At 36.5% G+C, this 26,836-nt stretch overlaps 2 protein-coding genes across 2 annotated transcripts; both read left to right on the top strand.

The window, feature by feature from the left end:
- The first annotated feature begins 2,441 nt into the window (after positions 1–2,441).
- pxmp4 (peroxisomal membrane protein 4) lies at positions 2,442–9,614 on the top strand. The gene is made up of 4 exons (XM_048200144.1): positions 2,442–2,603; positions 2,912–2,974; positions 4,492–4,690; positions 6,513–9,614. The coding sequence occupies exons 1-4, from the start codon at positions 2,491–2,493 to the stop codon at positions 6,771–6,773; spliced, it is 636 nt and encodes a 211-aa protein (XP_048056101.1). The 5' UTR covers positions 2,442–2,490; the 3' UTR covers positions 6,774–9,614.
- A 6,001-nt stretch (positions 9,615–15,615) lies between these two features.
- On the top strand, positions 15,616–26,497 carry tgm5l (transglutaminase 5, like). The gene is made up of 16 exons (XM_048200143.1): positions 15,616–15,846; positions 16,261–16,358; positions 16,818–16,997; positions 17,602–17,847; positions 20,142–20,260; positions 20,347–20,475; positions 20,554–20,731; positions 21,163–21,298; positions 21,921–22,024; positions 22,126–22,368; positions 22,462–22,491; positions 22,886–22,918; positions 23,032–23,238; positions 24,843–25,006; positions 25,304–25,440; positions 26,149–26,497. The coding sequence occupies exons 2-16, from the start codon at positions 16,352–16,354 to the stop codon at positions 26,297–26,299; spliced, it is 2,064 nt and encodes a 687-aa protein (XP_048056100.1). The 5' UTR covers positions 15,616–15,846; positions 16,261–16,351; the 3' UTR covers positions 26,300–26,497.
- The last annotated feature ends 339 nt before the right edge of the window (positions 26,498–26,836 follow it).

Raw genomic sequence — 26,836 nt, 5'->3', positions numbered from 1 at the left:
ATTAATAAATATTATGATTTAATTTTATTATTAGGCTTTTTGGTCTGGTTTTAATACAATTCACTAAAATAACTAGCCAGTAGGCCTAACTACAAAAAACTATTAAACTATTACACTATTTTGAAAAATCACATTACAAAATATGAGATAAATAACACAAATAATATTTCCAACATTTATTATTGAATATTTTCATTTTCATGAGCTGTTTATACTGTACAAAATTACAACTTTTGTCCAGTGACATTTTACTGACATGAAAGGAGCTTTGAGTAAAGTTCATAAAATGTAGGCTACATTATTTCCCACTTGAATTTGTAAAATGTTCTGTATACCTCCTCTAGAAAATTTTGTACATTTTAAGGTTAAATGCATCAATCTGGTGCACTTTGGAAGCTCAAAATTAAGAGCTTCAACCCATGTACAGTGTGCAAATTGAACAAAGAATCTTGGATATCCACATGGATATCTTTTTTTTTATTTTTTTTGGTTAGGCTACTTTACACAACGTATAAGGAAATTAAAATAGTTTGTAGCCAATTTCTAAGATAAATCTTTGAGCTTTAATTTTAATCACCAAATCGCCAGCTGATCGTGTGAGCAAAGTGCGCACTTCTCTTTAAAACACGCAGCATAAACAGACTGTATAGCCATAGCCTACTTAATCACTGTATTTTGCTGTTTTATCACGGTTTCGATTTTAGTTCGTTGGCAAAATACAACGTAGAGACCATTTATGTTTTAAATTTTCGGTTCATTATGAAACGGTGGCGGCACAGGGTCATTAATGGGAAACACTGAATGAATGTTTAGCTGACACATGTGCTAAAGTTGTCATATCAGTTATTATATCATAACAAAAACCCTTCAACCGGACTGAACGAGAGTCTCGAGGCCTGCCGCTGCGCTGAGTGAGTGACAGGAGGCGTGTCTGTGTTCAACTGCGGTGTGCGTGAACTCGCTGCCGGTGTATATGGATGGATACTGTAGAAAAGCGGGATTTAACTGTTTAACATTTTAATAGAGAGATATGTTTAGAAAAAAAAAATATATATATATTTTAACAACAGCACCGTTAAGAAACCTCTATGCTGTATGCTGGCCAGACTTTTTTGCAATGTATTTGCGGATTATTTTGAACGAGATATAAAACGGGGACATTTCAGGGGACAGCTCCAGTCGGGGACGGAGCACCTAAAACCGGGACTGTCCCCGGAAAACGGGGACGTCTGGTCACCCTACAAGACAGGAGTACGGCAGGGCTGTAGCCTGAGTCCATCGCTGTTCAACATTTACATTAATGAACTGGCGGTGCAGTTGGAACGGTCTACAGTTCCCAGACTCACTCTACAAGACAAGAACATCAAGCTCTTGCTGTATGCAGATGACCTGCTGCTGCTGTCACCCACTGCACAGGGACTACAGCAGCACTTACCTCAGTCTGATCTTCACTGCATCGGGGAGTTTCAGTATGGCAGTGAATGCTCTCAAAGATAAAGCTCGAAGAGCTCTACGCCATCAAGAAGAGATTCCAAAACATTGACTTACCAATTCCAATCTGGTATAAAATCTTTGATAGTGTGATATATATATATATATATATATATATATATATATATATATATATATATATATATATATATATATATATATATATATATATATATATATACATGTTTAACCAAATGGTACCAAATATTCAGATATTTTATATTGTGTTACACTGTTAATTTAAGTTTAAGTTATGTTAGAATATATGAGATAGCGTTATAATATTTGATATTATTTTCTTCTATTATACAGATGTTTTTTCTTTAGTACTTTATGTATGCTTTGGCAATATTGTATGATTTACAGTCATGCCAATAAAGCAATTTTGAATTGAATTGAATTGAATTGAATTGAATTGATAGACAGGCAGACAGATAGCCAGACAGACAGGCAGGCAGGCAGGCAGGCAGACAGACAGACAGACAGACAGACAGACAGACAGACAGACAGACAGACAGATAGATAGATAGATAGATAGATAGATAGATAGATAGATAGATAGATAGATAGATAGATAGATAGACAGACAGACAGACAGACAGACAGACATTAAACTATATTTCTGCCAGCCTAAAAAATACAGGTCTAAAGTTATGTTATAGAGTGAACTAAAAGTGAGTGAGTGAATTACATATGTTGACAAAACAAACACAAACCGTGCCGTAGCGCCCTCTCATGCTAAACGTCTGTAATGACACCTGCGGATCCTACTCGAATATAAAAACCTCATTAACTCCTTCTAATTTTAGATATAATTTATTAAGTTTGTAAAATCCCACCTGGATGCATTTTTTTTTTTTTTTTTTATGAAAATGTTGAATATTTCATATTGTTCATATTCCGGGCATTGTAAGGGGAACCGTTAACAGCAGGAATGTTTCCGTGTGAAATGCTGCACGCTTGTGTTACAGTGTGAGGTGTCCGTCTTAAAGAACAGTCATGGCAGCCTCAGATCTCTTTAAAACTTTATTATACACTATCAACAATCTCCTGCAACAACACAAATATAAAACTGCTCTGGCAGTCGTCAAAGGTTTCAGGAATGGTGTTGTGTGAGTTTGAATGATCTTTTTAACAGCGTTTTTATGCTTGTTTGGTAATAAATTTATTTACATTTTTGTAATTCTAACCTTGTTTACATTTGGACATTAAGCACTTGTTCATTATATTTCGTCTTGTGTATAGGAAGTTCATTTAATTTTTTCTCTCATTATATGAGCATCATAAATTTTAAACTTAAAATAGGTTTGCATATTGATAGTTTTAGACATAAGACTCACTGTAAACATGTAATTATTCACTGTTCATATGAAGAGGTTCTGAGACTGCTGTCTTTATTTTATTTATTTATTTTTGTCAGATATGGGGCTAAAATTCGTGCTCCTCATGCCCTTGTGATGACGTTTCTCTTCAGAAGTGGCAGGTGAGGTGAACTTTGAACTTTCAGATAACAAATTCCAAGATCATTATGAAATACATGTTTTTCTCTAGTTCACGTTGGCCACAATTATTGGCACCCGATTATTGCAACATCCTTTTCCCAAGATAACAGCTCTGTGTTGTCTTCTATAATGCCTGTTAAGTTTGGAGAACACCTGACAAGAGATCAGAGACCATACTTCATGCAGAATCTCTCCAGATCCTTCAGATTCCCTGCTCCATGTTGGTGCTGCTTCTCTTCAGTTCACTCCACTCATTTTCTTTAGGGTTCAGGTCAGGGGACTGGGATGACCATGGCAGAAGCTTCATTTTGTGCTCAGTGACACATTTTTGTGTTGATTTTGTTTGTTTTGGATCATTGTCCTGATGGAAGATCCAACCATGGCCCAATATAAGATTTCTAGCAGAAGCGGTCAGGTTTTGTTTTTTTTATCTGTTGGTATTTGATAGAATCCATGATGCCATGTATCTGAACAAGATGTCCAGGACCTCCATCAAAACAAATAGGCCCACAGCATTAAAGATCCAGCAGTATATTTAACCGTGGGCATGGGGTACTTTTTATCCCTGTGTGCACCAAACCCATCTGGTGGGTTTGCTGCCGGAAAGCTCTTTTTTAGTTTAATCTGACCATAGAATCCGGTCCCATTTGAAGTTCCAGTCATGTCTGACAACTGAATATGCTGGAGATTGTTTCTGGATGGGCGAGGAGGATTTTTTTTGAAACACTCCCAAACAAATTTTGGTGATGTAGATGCTGTTTGTTTTTGTTTTTTTAGGCTATCTGACCCCAAGACTCAACTAATTTCTTCAACTCTCCAGCTGTGATCCTTGGAGAGTCTTTGGCTACTCAAACTCTCCTCCTCACTGTGCATTAGGATGATTTAGACGCATGTCCTCTTCCAGGCAGATTTGTAACATCTTTAGTTGATTGGAACTTCTTAATTATTGCCCTGAAGGTGTAAATGGGAATTTTCAATGTGTTAGCTTTTTTCTTATAGCCATTTTCTATTTTGTGAAGCTCAACAATCTTTTGCTGCACATCAGAACTATATTCTTTGATTTTTCTCATTGTGATGAATGATTAGGGGAATTTGGCCTTTGTGTTTCCTCATGTTTATACTCCTGTGAAACAGGAAGTCATGGTTGGACAAGTTCATGTTCATGATCACCCTGGTGTGCTAAAAAATGTAAATATGAATGGGAATATACTTCAGAGATATTTTACTCATAAGAATTTCTAGGGGTGCCAATAATTGTGGCCAACATGTATTGGAGAAAAACATTTATTTCATAATGTGAGTTCCCCCACTTTCAATTGTTTTACTTTGATGAAAGAATTTTGTGAATTTTTTTGAATGATAGATCAAAAGGATAAACGATGCAGATATTTACAATACATATTTACTAAGCGTGCCAATATTTGTGGAGGACACATACATTATGACTTGAAACATATAATTAATATAATACATTTGCTTTATCTTTGCACATCAACAGCCTGAGAGAGAAGTTTAGAGCGATCGCACAAGCCACGTACACTCACTCCAGGAATCTAGCCTGCTTTGTATTCACATATAAAGGCCTGCAGGCACTCCAGCAGCACTTACAGGGGAAACAACTGCAGTCTCACTCCTTTCTTGCCGCGTGTCTTGGAGGCTGGCTGGTGTTTGGAGAAAATAACAACATTAACAGCCAGGTTTGTGAAGCTGAGTACATTATCGGATTCATCTTTTAATATCTAACAACCTAATTTCAGTGAAATTTTAAAAAAGGTGTTTGAACTGTTCTTCTTTAACACTGGCAAAACCCTAAAGAAGGCCCATATTTTATTCAGGCCAAAATGAGCAAAAATATGCATTTAGGTGCAGATGCTCATAGTTATATGGCCAAAAAGTAAGATGAAATTCTGATATCTTGTAATGTAAATCAATGAGATCTTTATTACAGCAAGGCAGACTACTAACATAAAATGCATACAGTACCTGTCAAAAGTTTGGAAACATTATGATTTTTTTATGTTTTTGAAAGTCGCTTCTGCTCTCCAAGGCTATATTTATTTAATCAAAAATACAGTAAACAGTAATAAATATTGTTAAATATTTTTAGAAATTAAAACTGTTTTCTTTATGAATATATTGTAAAATGTAATTTATTTCCTGTGATCAAAGCTGAATTTTCAGCATCATTACTCCAGTCTTAAGTGTCACATGATCCTTCAGAAATCATTCTAATATGCTGAATTGCTGCTCAAGAAACATTTCTGATTATCATCAATGTTTAAAACTTTTTTTTTTTTTTTGCTGCTTAATATTTTTTGTGGAAACAATGATATCATTGAGAAATTTGTGGTAATGTTTAAAAAGAGAGAAATTAATACTTGTATTCATCAAGGATGCATTAAATTGATCAAAAATGACAGTGCTTTAATTAAAAGTGACAGTCATTTATAATGTTACAAAAAAATTATATTTAATAAATGCTTTTAAAATGTAAAAAAAATGCAAATAAATGCTGTTTTTTTTTTTTTTTTTTTTTTTTTTTTTTTACTTTTTATTCATCAAAGAATCCTGAAAAAATTAACACAGATTCCACAAAAATATGAAGTAGCACAGCTGTTTTAAACATTGATGATAATCAGAAATGTTTCTTGAGCAGCAAAGAAGCATATTAGAATGATTTCTGAAGGATCATGTGACACTGAAGACTGGAGTAATGATGCTGAAAATTCAGCTTTGATCACAGGAATAAATTACATTTTACAATATATTCACAAAGAAAACAGTTCTTTTAATTTGTAGTAATATTTTGCAATATTACTGTTTTTACTGTATTTTTATTAAATAAATGCAGCTTTGGTGAGCAGAAGAGACTTCTTCCAAAAACAAAAAAATTGCAATGTTTCCAAACTTTTCACAGGCACTGAATAAATCAGTTGTCACACAAGTCTTACTAAGATGATATTGAAATGCTTAGTTTTATGTTCAGAGCTCTGTAGTTTTAAAACATATAATGCAATACAATGATTATTGAGAGATGAATAAATAAACCTTCCTCTAAAGCCTGATGGATCATATTTTAACATGAATTTTCTAAAAATGATGAATGGATAATCAAGTAAACCTAAGTTGCTTCAGTCCAGAAAGTGTTCATCTTGAAATATTAATAACATTATCAAAGTTATTTTTAAGTTTACTGTATAAAAATCAGTTAAGATATCACCTCAAAAAGACATGTGAATCACAAGCTCAAGGTGGACGTTTTCACAATTACACTAAAAGGCCTTTTACTTGCTAAAAAAAATCTAAATGATCAATCAGACGACAGAAGGCATGTAGTAGAATATGTGCAACAGGTTTTTCAGTGATGTTATGATACAATAGGATTAAAATAAATTGCTTTAGTGTTTTCTGTCTAATGCAAAGACATTCATAAATTTTTGGGTGTGATTTTAGTAGTTGAATAATTTTGAGGGGCACTGAATATAATATCTCTTATTTGATTTCTGTTATTTTTGTCAGATAAACATGTACCTGCTGTCCAGGATTCTCTTTGCCTTGTCTCGACTAGCAGTGGAAAAGGGCTTCATCCCGCAGCCCAAGAAAGACCCGTTCCCTTTGTTTGCCATGCTGGTATGGGGCATCGTGCTCTGGTTGTTTGAGTATCACCCTCATACGCTTCAGCCCTCCCTCCAGTCCTCCATGAACTACCTCTACCATGACAGCAACACATGGCATGATATTTCAGACTTTCTCATCTATAACAAACCCAAAACCAACTGAGGTACCTGCAGGGACAGATCTGGACTCCTGCATTTAACTATAGAATCTAGCCAAAATAACAAACCACTTTAGAGTTTTGGTTTCTTTTTATTTTTCGTTTGATTGAAGGGTTTAATTACTATACCATTATTTGTGGCACATATAGAAATCTAACCTTGACTGATCTCAAAACAGTTCTCTAACCTTACATGGTTAGAGGTTGTACTAAATGACTTTTTTGCACATCATCAAACTGTAACAGATTATATTTGCTCCACTTTTACTATCAGCTGTACTTGCACTTCATGATAACTTTGATAAACCAACATGTAAGCACAGAAACCGAACATGTTTATGAATTTCTCCAAAAAAAAAAAAAAAAAAAAAAAAAGGGGCCACATTTCACCCTAAAGCAATTCATTTGCTTTATGAAGTACATGAGGACCATGAAGATTTTATGCATTGTGACATTATGTCCAGTGGCGTAGTGGACGGGCATGCAGGGCCCGCACTGCGGGGGGGCCCCCGTGATAACCCACCCGGGTCAACAGACGCTGATCATATATCTATGATAGCCAGAGATATTGTCAAAAGCATCAAATATTGGCAATATTAAGATGATTTAGCATTTCCAAATAATGTAGGCCTGTTACATTCTTCTAGTCTATTATTATTACTATTAGGTTAGGCTACTTTTATTATTAAATTAATATTATAATAAATTTGCCCCACAATAATTTCATAGCACATCATAGCGCGCATAGGCCTAACTGACGTTCTGTGAGGATAATAAAAGATTAGGATAATAGCTCATCTTGAAAATATTTCAAACATTTTTTTTTTAGGTCTCTTATACAATGAATTATAGGCCTATAATTAAAAGTATTAACAGTCTAGAATATTTCCTAACTCTGACTGCAATGAAAATTAAGAGCTAGGCTACTTCAAGCACTGACTTGAAGACAAAAAAGAAAACAAGCCGTTTAAGAGGAAATACTATTTTCATTTTTTTCTACTGATTATGCCGGAGACTCTATTCGTTCCGGTGAACATAAACATGTCCCTGCTCTTGATAAGCAATCACTGACAGAACATCTTTGGTTTTAATGAGAAAAAAATAAATAACACGAGGGCAGATTAGAACCCAGAACCTCTGACACGCTGAATAAAAGTTCTACCCCTCATCCATCAGGATAATCTAGTATTGCAGGCAGATCAAAGTATTTATTGACTAATGTAAATACTTTTGAAACTAACAATATATTGTATTATAGTAGATGTAAGGACGAAACTATCATATTAAACATGAGGTCTACACTCTAAAAAAAAAATGGTGCTATATAGCACTAAAAGTGCTTCTTTGGCTCGTAATCTTATTGGGAACCCCTTTAAGTGCTGTATAGCACCAAATCTTGGTGCTTCAGTGGTTCTTCACTGGTTCTTCACTGGTTCTTTGGGATGACTGAGGTGCTATATAGCAACGCTACTGTATGCAGAACCTGTTAAGCCCCTGTATGGTTTTTCAGCGGTTCTTCAGTGGTTCTTTGGGGTGGTTAAGGTGCTATATAACACCACTGCCATTCAAAGAACCTGTTAAGCCCCTTTAAAGGTTCTTTATGAGCCAAAGAACCACTGTTGGTGGCTAAACCACTGTTTAGCACCATTTTTGTTGAAGAAATAAAATGCGATATGGCACCTCTTATGACAAGAGGGCATATGACAAAGATGCTGTAGAGGATCTTTAAAGATATGGTGCTACATAGCACCAAAAGTGGTTCCCCTATGATTACGAGCCAAGAACCACTTTTACCACTTTTTTTTTTTTTTAGGGTGTATGTCATTAAATATTGTGCAATTATTATTATAATGATACAATTACAATACACACACCCCCCCTCCCCACCCCCGACACACACATTCCTGTCCCACCCACTTTTTAAAACAAAGTTACGCCACTGGTTTCTCTGGTAACATTTTGCAATAAAGTTTCATCGGTTAACATCAGCTCTAAAGCATTTATTAATCTCAAAGTTAACCCTTACATTTACTTTTTAAGATAAAAAGTTGCATCAGTTAACATTAGTTAATGAGCTAACTTGAACATTTTTATTAACTAACATTAACAAAAGTTATTAAATGCTGTAAGAATATATTTCTCATTGTTAGTTCATGTTAGTTATTGAATTAACTAATATTAACAAATGAGACCTTATTGTAAAGTGTTATTGTTTCTGATAGTACAAGAAATACTGCCATGATGTGTAAATAATTCATTTAAAAACATAAAATCATTTCAAACAAATCCTATATTTGCATCATGGGGATTGTGAATCATGAAACCTGTCAAAACTTTAAAAAAAAAAATTCTCGATTTTAGGGTGAAATTTAACCTGAGCATGTTTTGGTACTGTTTTGTTAAACGGCACTTTTTGGTGTCATATTACATAAATCTTAACATAACAATCACAGTCCTTAAAACAAAATAATGACAATATATTCATACTTTTTTTTTTTTTTATTATAAATAATTAGTCATGTGGGTCCATAGTTTCTTCCTGATTCTCACCACAGTGAGAGAGTGATTTATATATTATTTTTCTTCTGCTGATTGCAAAACTTTTAATAATTGAAATGCAAGAGCCAGTATAAGCAACAATTTAGTAAGTTGAAAGAGTAATGTTTTGCCGTTATGTTCATGAGTAATTTTTTTCCCATGTGTTCTCTTGGTGCAGATTTGATGGAAGAATGTATCTATTAATTGATTAAATACCGTACCAGAATATATGTGAGTCGTTAATAATGTTTGAAATATGTAGATATTATCCATAGTTTGCCATATGTATTAAAACTGTATGAAATTAACCCTACTGCATCTTTATTTTCAACAATCAAATCATGGGATCAAATCATATTTACGCACCATGCTGAATTGAACGTTCCAGAATCAAGTTCTTATTATCAAATGAAGATCCACCACTATCTATGACTGTCATGCCATGCAAACGTTTTTATTTTTTTATTTATTAAATTATTCTGGTTTAAGTTCTCTTAGGAAATCATATTACCCAGCAAACACTTTAGAATATTTTTTTTTTAACAGGAATCCATTTTAGAGTTTTTTTTTTTTTTTAAAGCAAACTTTAAAAACCTTTATATAGGTTTTTAAATTGCCCTTTCATAATGTTTTAACTTGTTATTCAACATGAAAATATAGCCAAAGAAGCTGGAATGGTGTTAAAACACCAACCAACTAACCAAACAATTCCATTATCTTATCCACATATTATCCTCCCTCAGGTAACTGGGTTGCAAAATGTAGTTATATGTCAAAAAAAAAGGTACGTCGAAAATATTAAGAAATTGTGAATCGAAATTGTAGAGTCCAGAAGCTATAGATGCTCTGTTTCACTAAATAATTCATTGTTCCCTTAATAATTTTAAGCCAGGCTGGAAAGAAGCATCAAGTCTTGGGATCAAGACTCAGTTGTTTTCTTTCAAAAGCATCACACACTTTTGGTGTGATTTTAGTTGGACAGCCACATGTGTAAAGAGTAACAGTGCTGCTGTACACTATAGGATAAATGCCAATGTGTTTAGCAAGGCCATTTTGACCCACTTGAGCATCAAAAGCCTTGTCTTTGTGAAGACTGAGTCATTTCAGAAACCTGCATTATGAGACAGCAATACTGAAGGTGTATGTTTATATAGGGACGGGCCTCAATCTAACAACAGTGTCTGATTTATAACCTGGATTATTTCCATTTACAGCCTATAAACTGCCTGAACCTTTTGTGAATTCTTTAGAAAGTCTAGTCCTTTTGTTAAATCAGCACAGCTGGAATGCTATTGGAATGGGAGCAGATCGTTTTGTAAATAAATTGATAATATGGTTAGTTCCTATCCTTGAATCTGATTGGTCAATAGCTGTGTTCTATTCATGATAAAACATGACTATGACCACTTCAACCAACGGTTCTGTGTATCACTACACAACACCCTTAGCAATGTAAACTGTATGTTCTCAATTGATATTGTTCATTGGAGCTTACTGTATTATGTAGAAGAGTGTTGTGAGAAAGAGATTGAGTGAGCGAGTTTATCACCTGCATTCAGACTTAGCATTTTCCTTCAGGTCAATCCTATGTTCATAATAAAAAATCTGTTTAAATGTCCAATGTATTATCTTGTCCTTTTAACAGTTAAGGGGTTTTCCGTGACTGACAGCGCTCGTCAAAGCATTTGTCAGTTGCGTCTTGTTCAGTGTTCACAACAATTCAGTCTTTTCAATGTAAAAGTCCTTGCTACTGACTGACACACTCATAAAGACAGTCTTTGAATAAGTCACGGCTGAAGGGGTTGCAGGCACTCCGCTTTGCGTCTTGCCTAACAACGCTCTTCAGCCGTGACTTATTCACGATACAGCACAGCCTCTCGTACCTTATTGCTTAGTTGAATCACTGAAATTATGATAATTATAATATTTTTAATTATTTATATATATATATATGTTTTCCATTTTCATTTAAAGTTTTAGTCATTTTGTTGTTGTTTTAAATAGGCCTATATAGTTTTATTTCAGTTTTAGTTATTTTAGTACGTCAACGTTTATTTTATTTAAAGCAACAAAAATGTTTTGGGCTAATAATAGCGTTTATTTTTCTGTCAACTATATTATCTGAGTTTTAGATTATTATTTTTTTTTGAGGGGAAATATTTTTTATTATATTGTGTATTAGTTATGGGGGTGGGTAAAAAAAATATAAAAGGAATGTAAGAGGAATTTTGTTGTTTATCAGCACAGCATAATGTATGCTTCAGTTCTTGCAATAAAAGATATTACAGTTTTTCTCCATTGGTTTGGCTCATTTTTTGAAACAGAAATTACATTCTCAAAACTCTAAGATCATTTGGCAGAACAGTCTTACAGTTCAGTACAACACTATAGCTCACTTGCAAAAGCTAATATCTCTCCCAAAACTGTTCACTCATGTTTAAAAACTAAATTCCTTTACCAAATAAATAGTCAGTGCCACAGAAATGGCAAAGATCCTTCTCAATTGCTTTGGCTCATTTCTTGAAACAGACCGGACATTCTCAACGCTCTTGGTGCTTTTGTCAAAATAATGTGGATGGTTCGGCACAACACCATGGTTCACCTGCAAAAGCTCATACCTCTCCCAAAACAGTTCACTCATGTGTCAAAACTAAATTTCCTTCTCATTTAAACAGTCAGTGCCCCCAGAATGCTTTGTCCCTTTGGCATTGTGTAAGCACTGCGAGTCAAAATGTTTAGATGTTTTGTCACTATGGCAGAGGACCATTGAAATATCCCTCATGCCCACCTTTCAGTCTTAGCCCAGTCCTTCATTGACAGCGGTTACTGTACTGTTTTTGGCTAGCCAGCATAATACATTAAAACTGTAATGGGTCATTGTATGGGACAATGTGAATTTCCACCGTGGCCCGCTCATCAGGGCCAGGTTCACTACTCATCCAAGGATGGTCATGGTGTTCCTACCACCTTACTCTCAATCCTCTTGAGGAGTTTTTTCTCTGCTTGCAGGTGGAGAGTGTATGAGCATCAGGCTCAAGATCAGAGGTCCCTGCTCCATGCAATGGACGCTGTGTGTGAGCGGGCCACAGTGGAAATTCACATTGTCCCATACAATGACATATTGTGGTAGGTGAGGCCCTACGAGACCTCTCTCATTTTCAGGGTTCAAATCAAAATGAAGGCGGTCCAAGAAGATGAGAAGCTTCTGTGTATTGTATGGGCCAAGTCTGGGGATGTGAGTGGCCACACCATTCTCAGATATGGCAGCACACATAGTTATATTGCCCCCTCGCCTCCTTCATTAGTCGAGTTCTAGTTTCACCTGACTGTCAATTGCTGTAATAAATTTATCAAATGTTCCAAGGATTCATATATGGTATTCATGGTATTATGTTCTTGACTAATATTGACAATTGAACAGACTATTGTGCATGTGATGACTTATACAATGAAATGATGCTGACACGTTTTGGAGCGAACGACCATTAGACTGAGAATCAACAATCAGATCAACAAGATCTATTCACTTGGAAATTGTGCTAAATGTAGGCTACCTGTACTTAATCATTTGCAAAGATGTACTGAGACATTGAGACATGTACTTAGACATTTGCAATTTGATGAAATGATGAGAAATTCAATTCTGTTGTGAACAATTGCCAAGGGGTTTGGAGATTTGTCCATGTTGTTTTGAGAATGTAATTTCTGTTTCAAGAAATGAGCCAAACCAATGGAGAAAAACTGAAAAACAAAAACATGTTTTTTACGGATTTAGTTTTAACTATAATAACCATGCATTCAGAACACATTATAATTATAAATGGATACATGTATAATTAATTCTTGCAGACATCTACATACTGTACAACTTCAAAAGTTCATGAACTTTTTCTCAAGTTGGCTTTTTAAAATTCACAGTCTTTGTTTATTCATGACTTGTGAAATTCTCTTCACCACAATTAATGTTTAAAATGTGCAGAGGTTGTGTTGAATGAATTTCATAATCCTCTTACTGAATGAGAGTGTCATAAGAGTTCTTTGGAAAATGGGCAGAGTATAGAGGAGTGACTTGGGTGTCAGCGACATGAAACCAAGACTAGCCCTGACAACACCACACCTTCTGCACGGCATCTGTTATATCTGTCATGATAGATGCTATATTCACCAGATTAACAGTGAGGGTGTGCAATCTCAAGCCCTTTTCATGACTGTAGATCACAGTGTCAGGTTTTGTAAATGCAGACCTTTCAGTCTTTGTAGACTGCAGATTCATTATGCACTTATACAACAATGAAAATATATATATATAAAAAATCTATTATACCACTTCAGGACTTATTAGTCATCAATATGATAGTGAATCGCACAAAACCTGTTAAGAACATCAAATGTTTCACCCCATAATCAAAAGAAAGGGTGCATTGTGTTCATTGTATTAATTTTTCTTAAATTAAGCTTTCAATCTACACTCCATACACTATGGTGACAAAGCAAAAACAGATTTGTGACAAATTTGCAAATTTATTAAAAAAGGAAAAATTGAAAGAAGTAAAATACATAAGTATTCGTACCATTAACTTAGCACTTAGCTGAAGCACCTTTACAGTCTTGCACATCTGCATTTGGTGATTTTTTGCCATTATTCTCCTCAGATCCTCTCAAGATCTGTCAGGTTGGATGGGGACTGTCAGTGGACAGACATTTTCAGGTTTCTCCAGACATGTTGGATTGGGTTCAACCGTGCAGGCTCTGGCTGGATCACTCAACGACATTCACAGAGTTATCCGTATGCCACTCTTGCATTGTCTTAGCTGTGTGCTTCAGGTCATTGTCCTGTTGGATGGTGAACCTTCTGCCCTGTCTGAGATTCTGAATGCTCCGGACTAGGTTTTCATTAGTCATCTCTAAATTTTGCTTTCCTTCTACTCTGACGAGTCCCCCAGTCCCTGCCACTATCCCAGCCTGGCTTCCTCCAGAAATGATGGTTGGAACTGAGATTCATCAGACCAGAGAATATTGTTTCTCACAGTCTGAGAGAGTCCTTTATGTGATTTTTTTTTTTTTTTTTTGCAAATTCCAAGTCCACTGAGGAGAGGCTTGAGTCTGGCCACTCTGCCATAAAGCCCAGATCGGTGGAGTGTTGCAGTGATGTTTGTCCTTCTGTAAGATATGATCATTGAGCTCAACCAGAGTGACCATCAGCTTCTTGGTCACTACTCTAACCAAGACCCTTCTCCATGGATTGCTCGGTTTGGCCAGGAGGCCAGATCTAGGAATAGTGCTGGTTGTTCCAAACTTCTTCTTTTTCTTCTGAATGTCCTACGCCTTCCCTATTCAAGTTACGGAAAAAAACGAAACTGGCGCCGCGTTCGTTCCGTAAGTATGGGAAGGCATAGAACATTCAGCGTAAGCGTTATGAAGAATGCGGAAGCGGAAAGTACGTTCAAGGCGATGTTTTGTTTATAAAGCATTTAAACGGTTGTATTTTTTTTCGAAAATGACCGCTCGATTCGCTAGATAAGACCCTTATTACTCATCTGGTATCGTTTAAAGTCCTTGAAGCTGCACTGAAACTGTAATTTTGACCTTCAATCTGTTGGTAGCCATTGAAATCCACTGTGAGGAGAAAAATCCTGGAATGTTTTCCTCAAAAACCTTCATTTCTTTTTGACTGACGAAAGAAAGACATGAACATCTTGTATGACGTGGGGGTGAGTAAATTTATCAGGAAAAGTGTATTTAAAAGTGGACTAATCCTTTAATTGAGAGTTGTGTGCCTTTCCAAATCATACCCATTCAATTGAATTTGCACAGGTTAACTCCACTCGAAGTGTAGAGCCCCGAAGATGTCCTGTAGTTTCTGGCACCAAGATATTAGCAGCAGATCCTTTAGGTTGCAAAGTGGAGCTGCCATAGATCAAACTTGTTCATCCACCACATCCTACAGATGCTCAATTGAATTGAGATCTGGGGAGTTTGAAGGTGGTGGTCATGTTTAATAGTGATGTCACTCCTAATTTTGACTAATTATCTCATTTGTAATCTGTTTAACTGATGGTGTAACAATTCACTGATCTATTTTGGGGAACAAGTATTAACATGGACAGAATGCATCATGTTACCATTTATTTATTTATTTATTTATTTATTTATTTTTTATCTTAACAATAGGCTACCTTATATGCACAACATCTGCACTTTTTCCATATACCTCCATTACTGTTCTGCACTCAGGGTTGTTTCAACCCATTTTTGGGTCAAATATAGACAAAAACCCAACGGTTGGGTTCAAACATAGGTTGAAACAGTGGCGGATTTAGGCATGGGCAACGGCCCAGGGCGGCATCTTGCCGGGGGCGGCACGGGGCACCTGCGCAAGAAAAATAAAAACAAATGTGCGATCGGGTTTTTACCGCTTATTTGCATGTAACGTCTCCGTGTGCACGTATCATATCAACTTGTGGGTCAATTAACCTGGTCGGGAGGAACTCGGAGTGTGAGCCCGGAGAAGAACTCTCACTCAAAAGTATACGAGAATGGGTGAGGTGACGTCTGTAGGGAGAGCGGGAGAAGCTCTAAATCAACACCAAATTATGTTAAGACAAAAGGTCTGAGCCACCGGAGGCCGATTTTTGGTAAATAATTAAAAAGGAAGAGGGGAATCATGCAAAAGATAAAGGCATGTCGATCAAGGCGCCATACAAGCTAGAACCGCCACTGGGTGGAAACATCCATTGTGATCTAACTTTTTTAGATTTTATTTTAGATTTATGAAGATGTCTGATTAAATAGGCCTATATGTAGCTATTACTCATTCTTTGAATGCACATAGCCTACTGTATCCACCCGCTGAAACACACAGTGCTCACGTATGTGCAATTGCGTAATTGTTTGAGGTGTTGGTTTTGATTGTATCATTCTGCATTTTGACTTCACATGAATGTGGTCTGACAGCTCAGGGAGGGGCAGAAGAATGTCATATAAAAAGCACAATAAACGTAGAATCTGAATCTAACAGCAAACGACAACAACACCGCTGTATCTCATGGACGGTAAGCTTCAATTTGTATTGGTTTAATTTGTACTGTTCACTGAATTTTCTTAAACCTTTTTACAAAATGTAGTATTTGAGTTATTTTACTATTTTTAAAGATGTTACTGCTTTAATCTTTTCTATTGCATGTCATTTAATTTAATCAGATTATTGCAGCTATTCTTAGAAAATTATAAAATTTGTTTATAAATTATTAATTGCTATTAATTTTAAACCCTTAAATATTTGTATGGTACAATTTCAGATAATTCTGAAAATTGTTTACTTGAAAAAATATGAATATATTAAAATATGTAATTAATTGTATTTTTTAATATTTAATATCAATTCTTTTATTGATTTTATGTTTAGTAATTTGCCATTTAAATTTTTTTTTAAATTTAATTCAATATTTTTTTTACAACAAAAATGTTCAGCTGTCTCACAAATAATTTCACATTTGCTCATTTTTATACAGAGTTTACGCTTCGAAATGTTAACCTGCAACAGGTCCAAAACCAGATCCGCCACAGGACCGACGGTCTGAGCTCCAGCACTCTGGTGCTGCGTCGAGGACAGTCGTTCACAATTCTCATGAACTATGATGGACGGCCATTCGATCCACTGAAGGAAAAACTGGTCTTCCGAATTGTTCTAGGTATGTTTGTGTGTGTGTACGTGTGTGAAATAAATGTGCAATCTCATCTCATTCTCTCTCCATTATGATTCATCAATAAATAAACATTTTCGAAATGCAGTTATTCAAATTGCTTAGAATCAGCATAAATCTGCACATTGTGAAAGGAACTTAATTTATTCATTTATAAATATTCATGCTAGATAACGTGCTAGAAATATAATGATCACAGCAATAATGATCCAGTTAAAGACTTTAAACTAAAGCATTTGCCTATTTAAATCCACACAGTGACTTTATATATATATATATATATATATATATATATATATATATATATATATATATATATATAAAGCGTTGCTGACGGATGACAGATTTCTCTGAAAAATTAATCTATTGACTATAACAATATATTTTTAGTGTATTCCAATACTTTTGAGTGTAGGACAGATTGTCTTATTGCTTCTAGAGAAGTAGGCTATACACTATTGCTTAACAGCTCAGAGCTCATAGTGAGTCAGTCTTGATAAAAACAAATTTCTTTATGGGGAAAATGAATAGTATTTTACTTCCAGAACCCTATTTTGTGTTAAATTCTGAAACCACTTCTCTCGCCCCACAGCAGGGCCACTGTTTGTAGAGGTGCCTGTCTCCATGTCTGGACAGCCTTCTCCATCTCAGTGGAGTGCCATTCTGGAAAGGAGCGTACCGGCCCCAAATGCACCCCGTACGATGTCGGTTTCACTGTTCAGCCCTGCGTCTTCCTCTGTAGGAGTCTATACCCTCCACCTGAGAGTAGAGACCCGCTTGAGTGTGAAAACCCATTTGCTTGGCCAGTTCACGCTCCTCTGCAACCCCTGGTGCCAAGGTGAGCTGGGGGAAGAACTGTAAATGAACAATAGTGGGTACATTTACAATTATTTACATTTTCTGAAGACAATATGAGTTGTGTATGTCCGTGCAAAACTAGCCTTGAATGAGAGCTGCCAGTATAAACAGTAATGTTGTGAAATAATAATACAATTTAAAATAATTGTTCTCTGTGACTATTGTAAAATATAATTTATTCCTGTGAACAAAGCTGAAATTTCAACATCATTACTCCAGTCTTCAGTGTCACATGATCCTTCAGAAATCATTCTAATATGCTGATTTGCTGCTCAAGTGTTATGAACTGCTCTGACACAGAGGTTGAAGATCCAAACGCAGCTTTATTGAGGGTAATCCAGAATTATAATCCATTCAACAGGCAAAGGGTCAAACACAAGGGCAAACAATCCAAATATAAAACAAGGTCCAAGAAACACAGGCAAACAGGGTAATCCAGAACAGGCAGAGAATCAAAAACCAAGACACAGGAAACCAGGATATCGCCCAGAAATCTAGTGTAGCAAATACAAGACAAATGTAAAATGTTAAACATAAATCACACATAATGAGAACAGGCAATGGATATTGGGAAATGGAGATCATGATGAGATAGTACAGGAGACAGAAGGAGTGCCCTCTGGTGCTGATCATGGGCACTCATGTGACATAGCCCCCCCTTAAGGAGCGGATTCCAGACTGAGGGCCAGGTCCATGGAGTGGTCGCAGGACTGGAGATTGAGGCGGATTGGGGAACTAGGGTGGAGCAGGCAGAGCAGGTGGCCAGGGTGAAGCTGACAGGACTGAAGACCATCTCAGCGGAACTGAAGACCACCAATGTGGGGCAGATGACCACCACAGCAGAGTAGATAGGCTGGCTACCACCACGGTGGAGCTGACAGGGCTGAAGACCACCAAGGCATAGCTGAGGAACACCTTGGTGGAGCAGGCGGGACTGGTGACCACCATGGCGGAGATGAATACCACCAGGGCAGATAAGGCGGAACTGGAACAAAGAGCACAGAGAGGTTAGGGTTGGCCTCCAGGACTGTGTCAAAACAGGTATAGAGTTACGTAATGGCCCCGAGGCCATTACAGAGCAGAGCAGAGCAGGAGAGATGTCTGTGACATGGCAAGCAGAGTCTTTAATAGACAGGCAGGGAGTTCAAGGGCGACCTCCATGGTCATAACGGGACAGGCAGGGGGTTCAAGGGTGACCTCCATGGTCAAAACGGGACAGGCAGGGAGTTCAAGTGCGACCTCTGTGGTCATATCAGGGCAGACAGGCAGTTAGGAGACGACCTCTGTGGTCGCGGCAGGGCAAGCAGAAAGTGAATGGACAACCTCCATGGTCGTGTCAAGGCAGACAGGAAATTCAGGGATGACTTCCGTGGTCATATCTTGGCAGACAAAGTTCATGAGCAGATGCCACTACCTCAGGCAAAACTAGATCAGGTGTCTCCGCTTGGAAGAAGCGTATGCAGCCCAGACACATAAAATGGCCATTTCCGTAACTGGGAGTGTAATCGAAGGTGGGAGAACCTCTGAGACCCCCAGACTTGATACCACTGGACTCGAGGATGATGTTAGGACCACTGAGATGCCAGCTGCTCGCACAGACTTCAGCGGTGGGTCCACCAACTGGAAGCCAGTCTCAAACACCTAGGGACTGCCTTAGTAGCTTCAGGTGCAACGTCCATGACAGCTGAAGGCTCTGGCATGGCAGCCATGTCGTGAAGAGGCTCTGGACTTGGGACCACCAGACTTGGAAGCGCTGTGATCCGTTGTGGGCCATAATAAGTCCAGGCAATAGGTTGTAGGAATTGAAGTTCATGATGAGATAGCCCAGGAGTCAGGAGCAGCTGGTGGATGTGACATCAAGAAACATTTTTGATTATATTCAATGTTGAAAACAGTTGTGCTGCTTCATATTTTTATAGAAATTGTTACTTTTTTTCAGAATTCTTTGATGAATCGAAAGAACAAAATTTATTTGAAATAGAAATCGTTGGCAAAATTATGTGTTTAATGTCACTTCTGATCAGTTTAATGCATCCATGCTGAATAAAAGTATTCATTTATGAAAAAAATTAAATCTTTTGAATGGTAGTGTAGTAATATGTTGAATCGGGGTGTCTTTCATTGTTATTTTTATAGAACTTTTTGAACATACATATGTACAAAACTACACCCCTTGGCTGTGGTAAAATCACTGTAATGCACAGCCCCTTTTGGCTTATTATTTACATTTATTGTGATTATACAAAGATCACCCACTTCTGTGTTATTCTGCAGCTGATTCAGTGTTCCTGCCGTCAGAGGATCTGAGGGATGAATACATCAGGAATGATATTGGCCTGCTGTTTAAAGGCAGCCCCGGTAGCGTCGTCTCCAGACCCTGGTCTTTTGATCAGGTGAGTTGTTTGACTATTGACTCTGATGGCACAGCACTGGAAAACTGCTTCTCATTAACTCCTGTCGCACTTAAATGTATTTTCAGTATGAAAAAGGGATACTGGACATCTGTATGAAATTGCTGCAGTTGAGTCCTCAATATCAAAGCGACATGAGTAAAGATCTGCTCAACCGCAACAATCCGGTGTACATTGGCCGTGTGATCTCAGCTATGGTGAGGATCTCCTCTCATTCTCTGCTTTCTGCTCCATCTCTCAATGTACTAATGTAGTCTCTCTGTCTTTCTGAACAGGTGAACTGTCAGGATGATAAAGGGGTGTTAATGGGGAACTGGTCAGGAAACTACAGAGATGGTGTAAACCCCTCAAATTGGTCCGGCAGCGCTGATATTCTCAGGATGTGGTCAGAAACACAATTCAGACCTGTGAAATACGGACAGTGCTGGGTGTTCGCTGCTGTCATGTGCACAGGTGTGACCAATATGAGATATTATACTTCTGTTCAAAAGTTTAGAGTCAGATAATTATAATTTTTTTAAATAAATTCATACTTTTATTTAGCAAGAAACAGTAATTTGATTTTAATGTGATTTAAAGTTTTAATTTACCCAAAGATTTTACAAACTTCAATGCTGCTATTTACTGTGAAACACAAAGGGAGATGTTAAGTTCAAGCTGCTCTTTTTCATACAGTGAAAATGGATGGTGATTTATACAGCCAAGTTCCAAAAGAGCCAATGGCCATTTTCCTTTGTTTCACAGATCGTGTTTAGTAAAATAATCAGTGCATGGGGGTGTGTAATTGTTGTTTTTGGGTGAAGTATTTCTTTAATGTGTCATTGGTAATTTAAAATTAGTGCTGTTTATGGTCAATATCAAATGCAATTGTGTTTGTATAACAGTTATGAGAGCCCTCGGCATTCCAACTCGAGTGGTCACCAACTTTAACTCTGCTCACGACACAAACGCGAATATGGTGATTGAGGAATTTTACTCAGAGATGGGGAAAAAGCTGTCCATCGGCCGGGATAGCATCTGGTGAGTTACATCCTAAAAGCTAAAAAGTCTTCTTATTATAGTCATTTTACTAAAACATACACTATCGTTCAGAAGTTTGGGGCTGGAAAGATTTTAATTTTTTTTTAAAAGAAGACTCTTCTACTCATCAAAGCTGCATTTATTTGATCAAAAATACAGTAAAAACAGTGAAATATTATTACAATTTTAAATAACTGTTTTCTATTTGATCATATTTTTTTAATGTAGTTTAGATTAAAGCTTAATTTTCAGCATCATTACTCCAGTCTTCAGTGTCACATGATCCTTCAAAAATCATTCTAATATGCTGATTTGTGGAAATCATGATACATTTTAGTTCAAAATGACAGCATTTATTTGAAATAGAAATCTTTTGTAACATTATAAATGTATTTACTGTCACTTTTGATCAATTTAATGCATTATTGCTGAATAAAAGTAAAAAAAAACAAAAAACTTTTGAACGGTAATGTACTTGTGTGAAGTCTTTTATTATGTTTCTTTAGAAGTTTTTAAACGGCTCCTTATTAGGATACAGTACCTTTACAAATAAACGTGAATTGATTGCGATTGCTTTTTTAATCTGACAAAATGTGAGTTAGAATTGTTTGTCCTTTTTCAGGAATTTCCATGTGTGGGTGGAGAGTTGGATGAAGAGGCCTGATCTGGGACAAGGTTATGACGGCTGGCAGGTTCTTGACCCCACGCCACAAGAGCTGAGCGCAGGTCAGAGACCAATTACTTCAAAGCATGCTGTTGTTTTCAGTAGGGATATGATGCTGTTCATGCTAAAACATAAAATTAATCTGGCCGTAATTCTGTCACAGGAATGTACCGCTGTGGCCCTGCTGCTGTTAAAGCCATTTATGAGCAGAAGGTGAATGCGCCATACGATGTACCGTTCGTTTACGCAGAAGTGAATGCGGATGTGCATAGTATAATCATGAGAGATGGGAAAATATTAGCTACTAACGTGGACAAAAAGAGAGTTGGAGCCCTGATCTGCACCAAACGTCCCGGATCCATGCTTATGCAGGACATCACATCAGAATACAAAACTGAGATGATGGGTAAGAGAAAGACTGAGAAAGACAGAAAAATATTTACTGTTAAATAGGTTTACATATATATATATCTTTATATACATTTCTTTTACATTTTAGATAGATCGATTCGTATGTTCAGCGATGATGGTAAGTTATTTTATCTTTCCATTTTTTAAGATGAAGTGTGTAATTCATCTAGTATCAGCATCACCAAAATATAAAAAAAAGAATGGTTGTTGTGTTGTAAAACATATTTCCTGAAGAAAGAAATATTTTGGGATATAAAAAAATGACACACATAACCAAATAATTTTGTCTGATAAATACCTTAACCAAGTTTTGTTCTTTCGTCATATTTAAAATATATAAAATATTTTCCTCATATTTTTATGTTTTATTCAAACTTGTAGGGTCATTATCTACGTATACAATTTTGATAATATTTTTATGATGTTATTTTTATTTTTTTTGATGATTTATTACATTTTTATATATATATATTTTGTTATTTATCTACATTTTCAAAACTACTCTCTTCCAGTTCGAGGTGGTGAAAGTGCTAATGAAAGAGTCGGTACGTTTTAGCATTTGTTTTTTCTTCCCACATAAACACTGCTCTTTGTTTGTTTGAGTAATATAACTGAATGCCGTCATCTAACATTTTATTTTGCATGTCTTTTCATGCAGCACCTCAGGGCATTGCAGTTTCTCTCCAGCTTCTAAAAGCTCCTGTAGTCGGAGAAAACATCACTTTCAACGTCACAATCACTAACAGAGAGGCAGTTCCGAAACTGCTTAGAAAACATGTGAACGCTCAGAACAAAGAGTACAACCGCAATCCCACTGGAACCTTCTGGGAGGCTCATGATGATCTGGAGATCGGCCCGAGAAAAAGTAAGAATTCTGCAACCTATACTGAACAGCACAAGGTGCTTAAAATGAGTTTAAAATGTACTTAGAACCAGTTGTTTTCCACAGTTACTCTGCTAAAATATAACAAAAATATGGCAAAAATATAACATCACGATTGAGGTAGTTGCAATATTTTACTCATTATTTCATCTGACTGCCAAAATATTTACACAAAATTAAATTTAAAATTGAAAAACCCAACCTTGCTTATTTTTAAGCTGTTAACTGGACAGCACTCACATGCATCATGATGACGTCATGTGACTAAATGTAACATACTACTGTCTGGCACATTTTTCATGGAATGCATACTACATACTATTTTTTTTAAAGAGGACCTGCTATTATGCTTTTTTATTTTTTCATCATTCTTTAGTGTGTAATGTTGCTGTTTGAGCATGAAAAAGCTCTGCAAAGTTAAAAAGCACAAAGTCCCTTCAGCAGGAGTTATTCTCTATATCATTGTGCACTGTTTCTGAACTCCCTGAAACGCCTCCATTGTAATCTTGAGTTTTCGTCCGGAAACAAACGAACATGTCACAATATTCCTCATTTAAATAATTCCCGCCCAATGCATATGCAAAATAAAGGGGCGGGGCCTGGTTGAGTTAGTAGCATGGTTAATAGTGTGTTGAAATTCGTGGTTATGGTAAGGGGCAGGACATTTCCCAAACACGCTCTAAGCACTTGACCAATCACAATACACTGGTCCAGCTGACAAATCAGAGCACAGTGTGCTTTTCAGAAGGAGGGGCTTTATTTGCCTGGCAAGGCCAGACTAATAAATCTTCTACAAGATATATCAGTCTGGTCAGTCTGCCCTCTGTCGCGATTCGAGTCAACTCCAAACCGTACCGTGCAATCAGATTCGTTTATCTAGTGCGGCGAAAGTCCCTTCAATATCAACAAAGATTGCGCACGGGAGACCCGAGAGTTTGTTCTATTCAGCCGTGAATTCAGTTTTAAATGACCAAAAACACATTAATTATTTACTTTTCGCTGTTGACTCTCTTGTCGCTTTGCTAACGTCATATCCGCCCTTCTCTGATTGGTTTACTCCGCTTCCTGTTTGCTTAGATTTGCTCCGCCCTAGAAATCGAATTGATTCAATGGCCGACCAGACTCATCCGCTGGTACAGTGGTGAGGCTGGATTTTCCAGACAAGGGCTTCATAGAGGAACTGAACAGAGCGTTACTGACAAACTGGGAAGAGACAAGTTGCAACAATGTCAAATATGGGAAAAATAATGTTTTTTTTTGTTGTTTTTTTTACATTCAAGCATGAAAACCTGTAGTAGAGCCCAAAAACAAAATAAAGACTTTGTAAAAGGGTATAATATGGCCTTTTTAAATATAGTAGACAGTATACACTGTGCAGTAAGCTAGGATTCCTTTCTGAACACAGCTAGTATATACATGACACATTTCTTCCACTTGCAAGTCTTTCAGTCTAATAACCTCCATCTCGATATTATTGGACTACATGATTTTGAATACTACATGACTACATGACTACATGATGTTGAAATGACTCATTAGGAATTGCACAATCAACTCCATGATTCCTGTTTATTGTACTCCACCAGCTGTGACTGTACAACATGAGATCATCTTCAAGGAGTACATGCAGAAGGAGATTATGGAGGATTACCTGGTTAACCTGGCTGTGGTTATAGAGGATGTGAAGTCTCAAGAGAGAGTGCTGGTTTCAGAAGAGTTTAACATCTGCAGCCCTGCCCTCAATATACAGGTACTGGTGGCCCATCATAGACTTACCAATATATATATATATATATATATATATATATATGGTCCCAATGGTCCCATCCTACAATGGGTTGCAAAAGTTGACTTTAAGAAACAACATAATGTTTGTTTTGAGACTATATTTTCAGATTGTTTTTTATTATATAATTAATAAACACATGCATCACTCCAAGATCATAGGATATTAAAAGAATAGATATTATAAAGAGTTTGGGCATAACTGAATTCAAGTAATACAAGAAATAAAGCAATTTAATAAGAACCCTGTTTTTTCTTCCAGATTCAAAACGAGAACTCTGTCATCATTAACACGCAGCAAGTTGCCACGGTGACCTTTACCAACCCATTCAACGTTGCAGTGAGCGGTGAACTGACCATAGTGGGTTCAGGACTCTTGGAGGAGAAGGTTCAGATGAGGTACATGAAGTGTTTAATTTCAGTTTTTAGTGCGATGAAGTCACAAAAATAGCCAATTCAATAGTTTTTGAAAAATTTTCCCAAACACGCCCCACATCTGCCATTGGTCAGATCCCATATTCATCTATTTTGATTTAACAGTGGTAACAGGCACTGTATAGGAACTTTGGTATTTTAGCACACACTATGATTCCCAAGGTAAATTTAGTTCACATACCTAGGAAGTGAGTTTGTGCGAGAGGCGACGCTGAAGGGCGTCAAACAGTCGAGTACATACAGTTTATCTGTAAACTGGGAGGAGTTGTTCCTGACATTTTTGACATCTTTATCTTTGTTATCTTTGACATCAGTTTCACTGCAGCTGTGTCTATTAAAAGTGTCAGTACATACTTGTCAGTCAGCATTTCTGAAGCACTAAAATCATATGGTGTTATCATATGCACATCACAGAATCTATAAATAATTTGTGTGTTAAACTTGCAGATTTGCCCCATTATATACAATTTACCCTGATATTTAAATAAGAGTTTAAAATAATTAGCAACAGAATTAAAGTTAATCTATCTTGATTAACTTGATTTAATCTAGATTTAAGTTGAGTCTTTATTGGTGTAACAAATACTTTTTTGTGTAAATCACTAACCCTAAAGATGAGCAGTAGTAATAGTGATTTGCCTGTGTTTAAATATCTCATGCTTTATATCTCAGGGTTACGATCCAACCTCGAGAAACCATGAGGAGCCCCGTCCGTTTCATTCCCAGGATGACAGGAGCCAAGATGCTTCACGCTAGTTTAGTGTTGATGAATCTGTCCACCGTCCTCCGTGGATACAAGACCATCAATGTTCAAGCAGCTTAGAGTGAAACAACTTTTAGGGATGATTGCGTACCATCAACATGACATACTTTGCTAGTGGCTGAAACACCTTTAGAAAGTATTGCTATTTATTATGTAAACATTTATTTAATATCACTGTAAATTGTGTCACTCTGAATTATGTGTGCCAAGTTTATATTGGCAAAAGTCTGAAAATAAAGTATTATTCATGTCCATGCATTATGTTTCTTTGCAATCTGTCCACGTGCATTTGCCACCAGAGGGCAGAATAGTTAAACCTTTCACACCGGAGGTATTTTAGAAAAAAGGCTGACAATGTATCACTAAAAAATATGATAAAAAAAATACCACAGACTACACAAGTCCTTCTTTACATGTCACGTCAAAACTGTCCTGGAATTTTTTTTTTTTACTACTTTTCAAATGTCTTTTATGCATATAATTTATTTCTCTTCACCATTGTCCTTGACTGTTAAAATATGAAACAGAACTAAAAAAAACTAAGTACTTAAATACTTTCAAATCCTTATGAGAACAAAGTATGATAAATGTTAATGT

This window comes from Megalobrama amblycephala, linkage group LG8 (genome assembly GCF_018812025.1).
Source record: "Megalobrama amblycephala isolate DHTTF-2021 linkage group LG8, ASM1881202v1, whole genome shotgun sequence".
NCBI classification, from domain to species: domain Eukaryota; kingdom Metazoa; phylum Chordata; class Actinopteri; order Cypriniformes; family Xenocyprididae; genus Megalobrama; species Megalobrama amblycephala.
The sequence above is the reverse complement of the archived record's forward strand: the minus strand, read 5'-3'. Positions and strand labels throughout refer to the sequence as shown.

What these genes read in the sequence shown, in the direction of transcription:
- pxmp4 (XM_048200144.1), top strand. Translation starts at nt 2,491, where the DNA reads ATGGCAGCCTCAGATCTCTTTAAAACTTTATTATACACTATCAACAAT. An exon ending in GGTTTCAGGAATGGTGTTGT is followed by an intron (nt 2,604 to 2,911) that starts GTGAGTTTGAAT and finishes TATTTTTGTCAG; the next exon opens with ATATGGGGCTAAAATTCGTG. An exon ending in ATAACAACATTAACAGCCAG is followed by an intron (nt 4,691 to 6,512) that starts GTTTGTGAAGCT and finishes TATTTTTGTCAG; the next exon opens with ATAAACATGTACCTGCTGTC.
- tgm5l (XM_048200143.1), top strand. An exon ending in GCCACAAGAGCTGAGCGCAG is followed by an intron (nt 22,025 to 22,125) that starts GTCAGAGACCAA and finishes ATTCTGTCACAG; the next exon opens with GAATGTACCGCTGTGGCCCT. An exon ending in TCGTATGTTCAGCGATGATG is followed by an intron (nt 22,492 to 22,885) that starts GTAAGTTATTTT and finishes ACTCTCTTCCAG; the next exon opens with TTCGAGGTGGTGAAAGTGCT.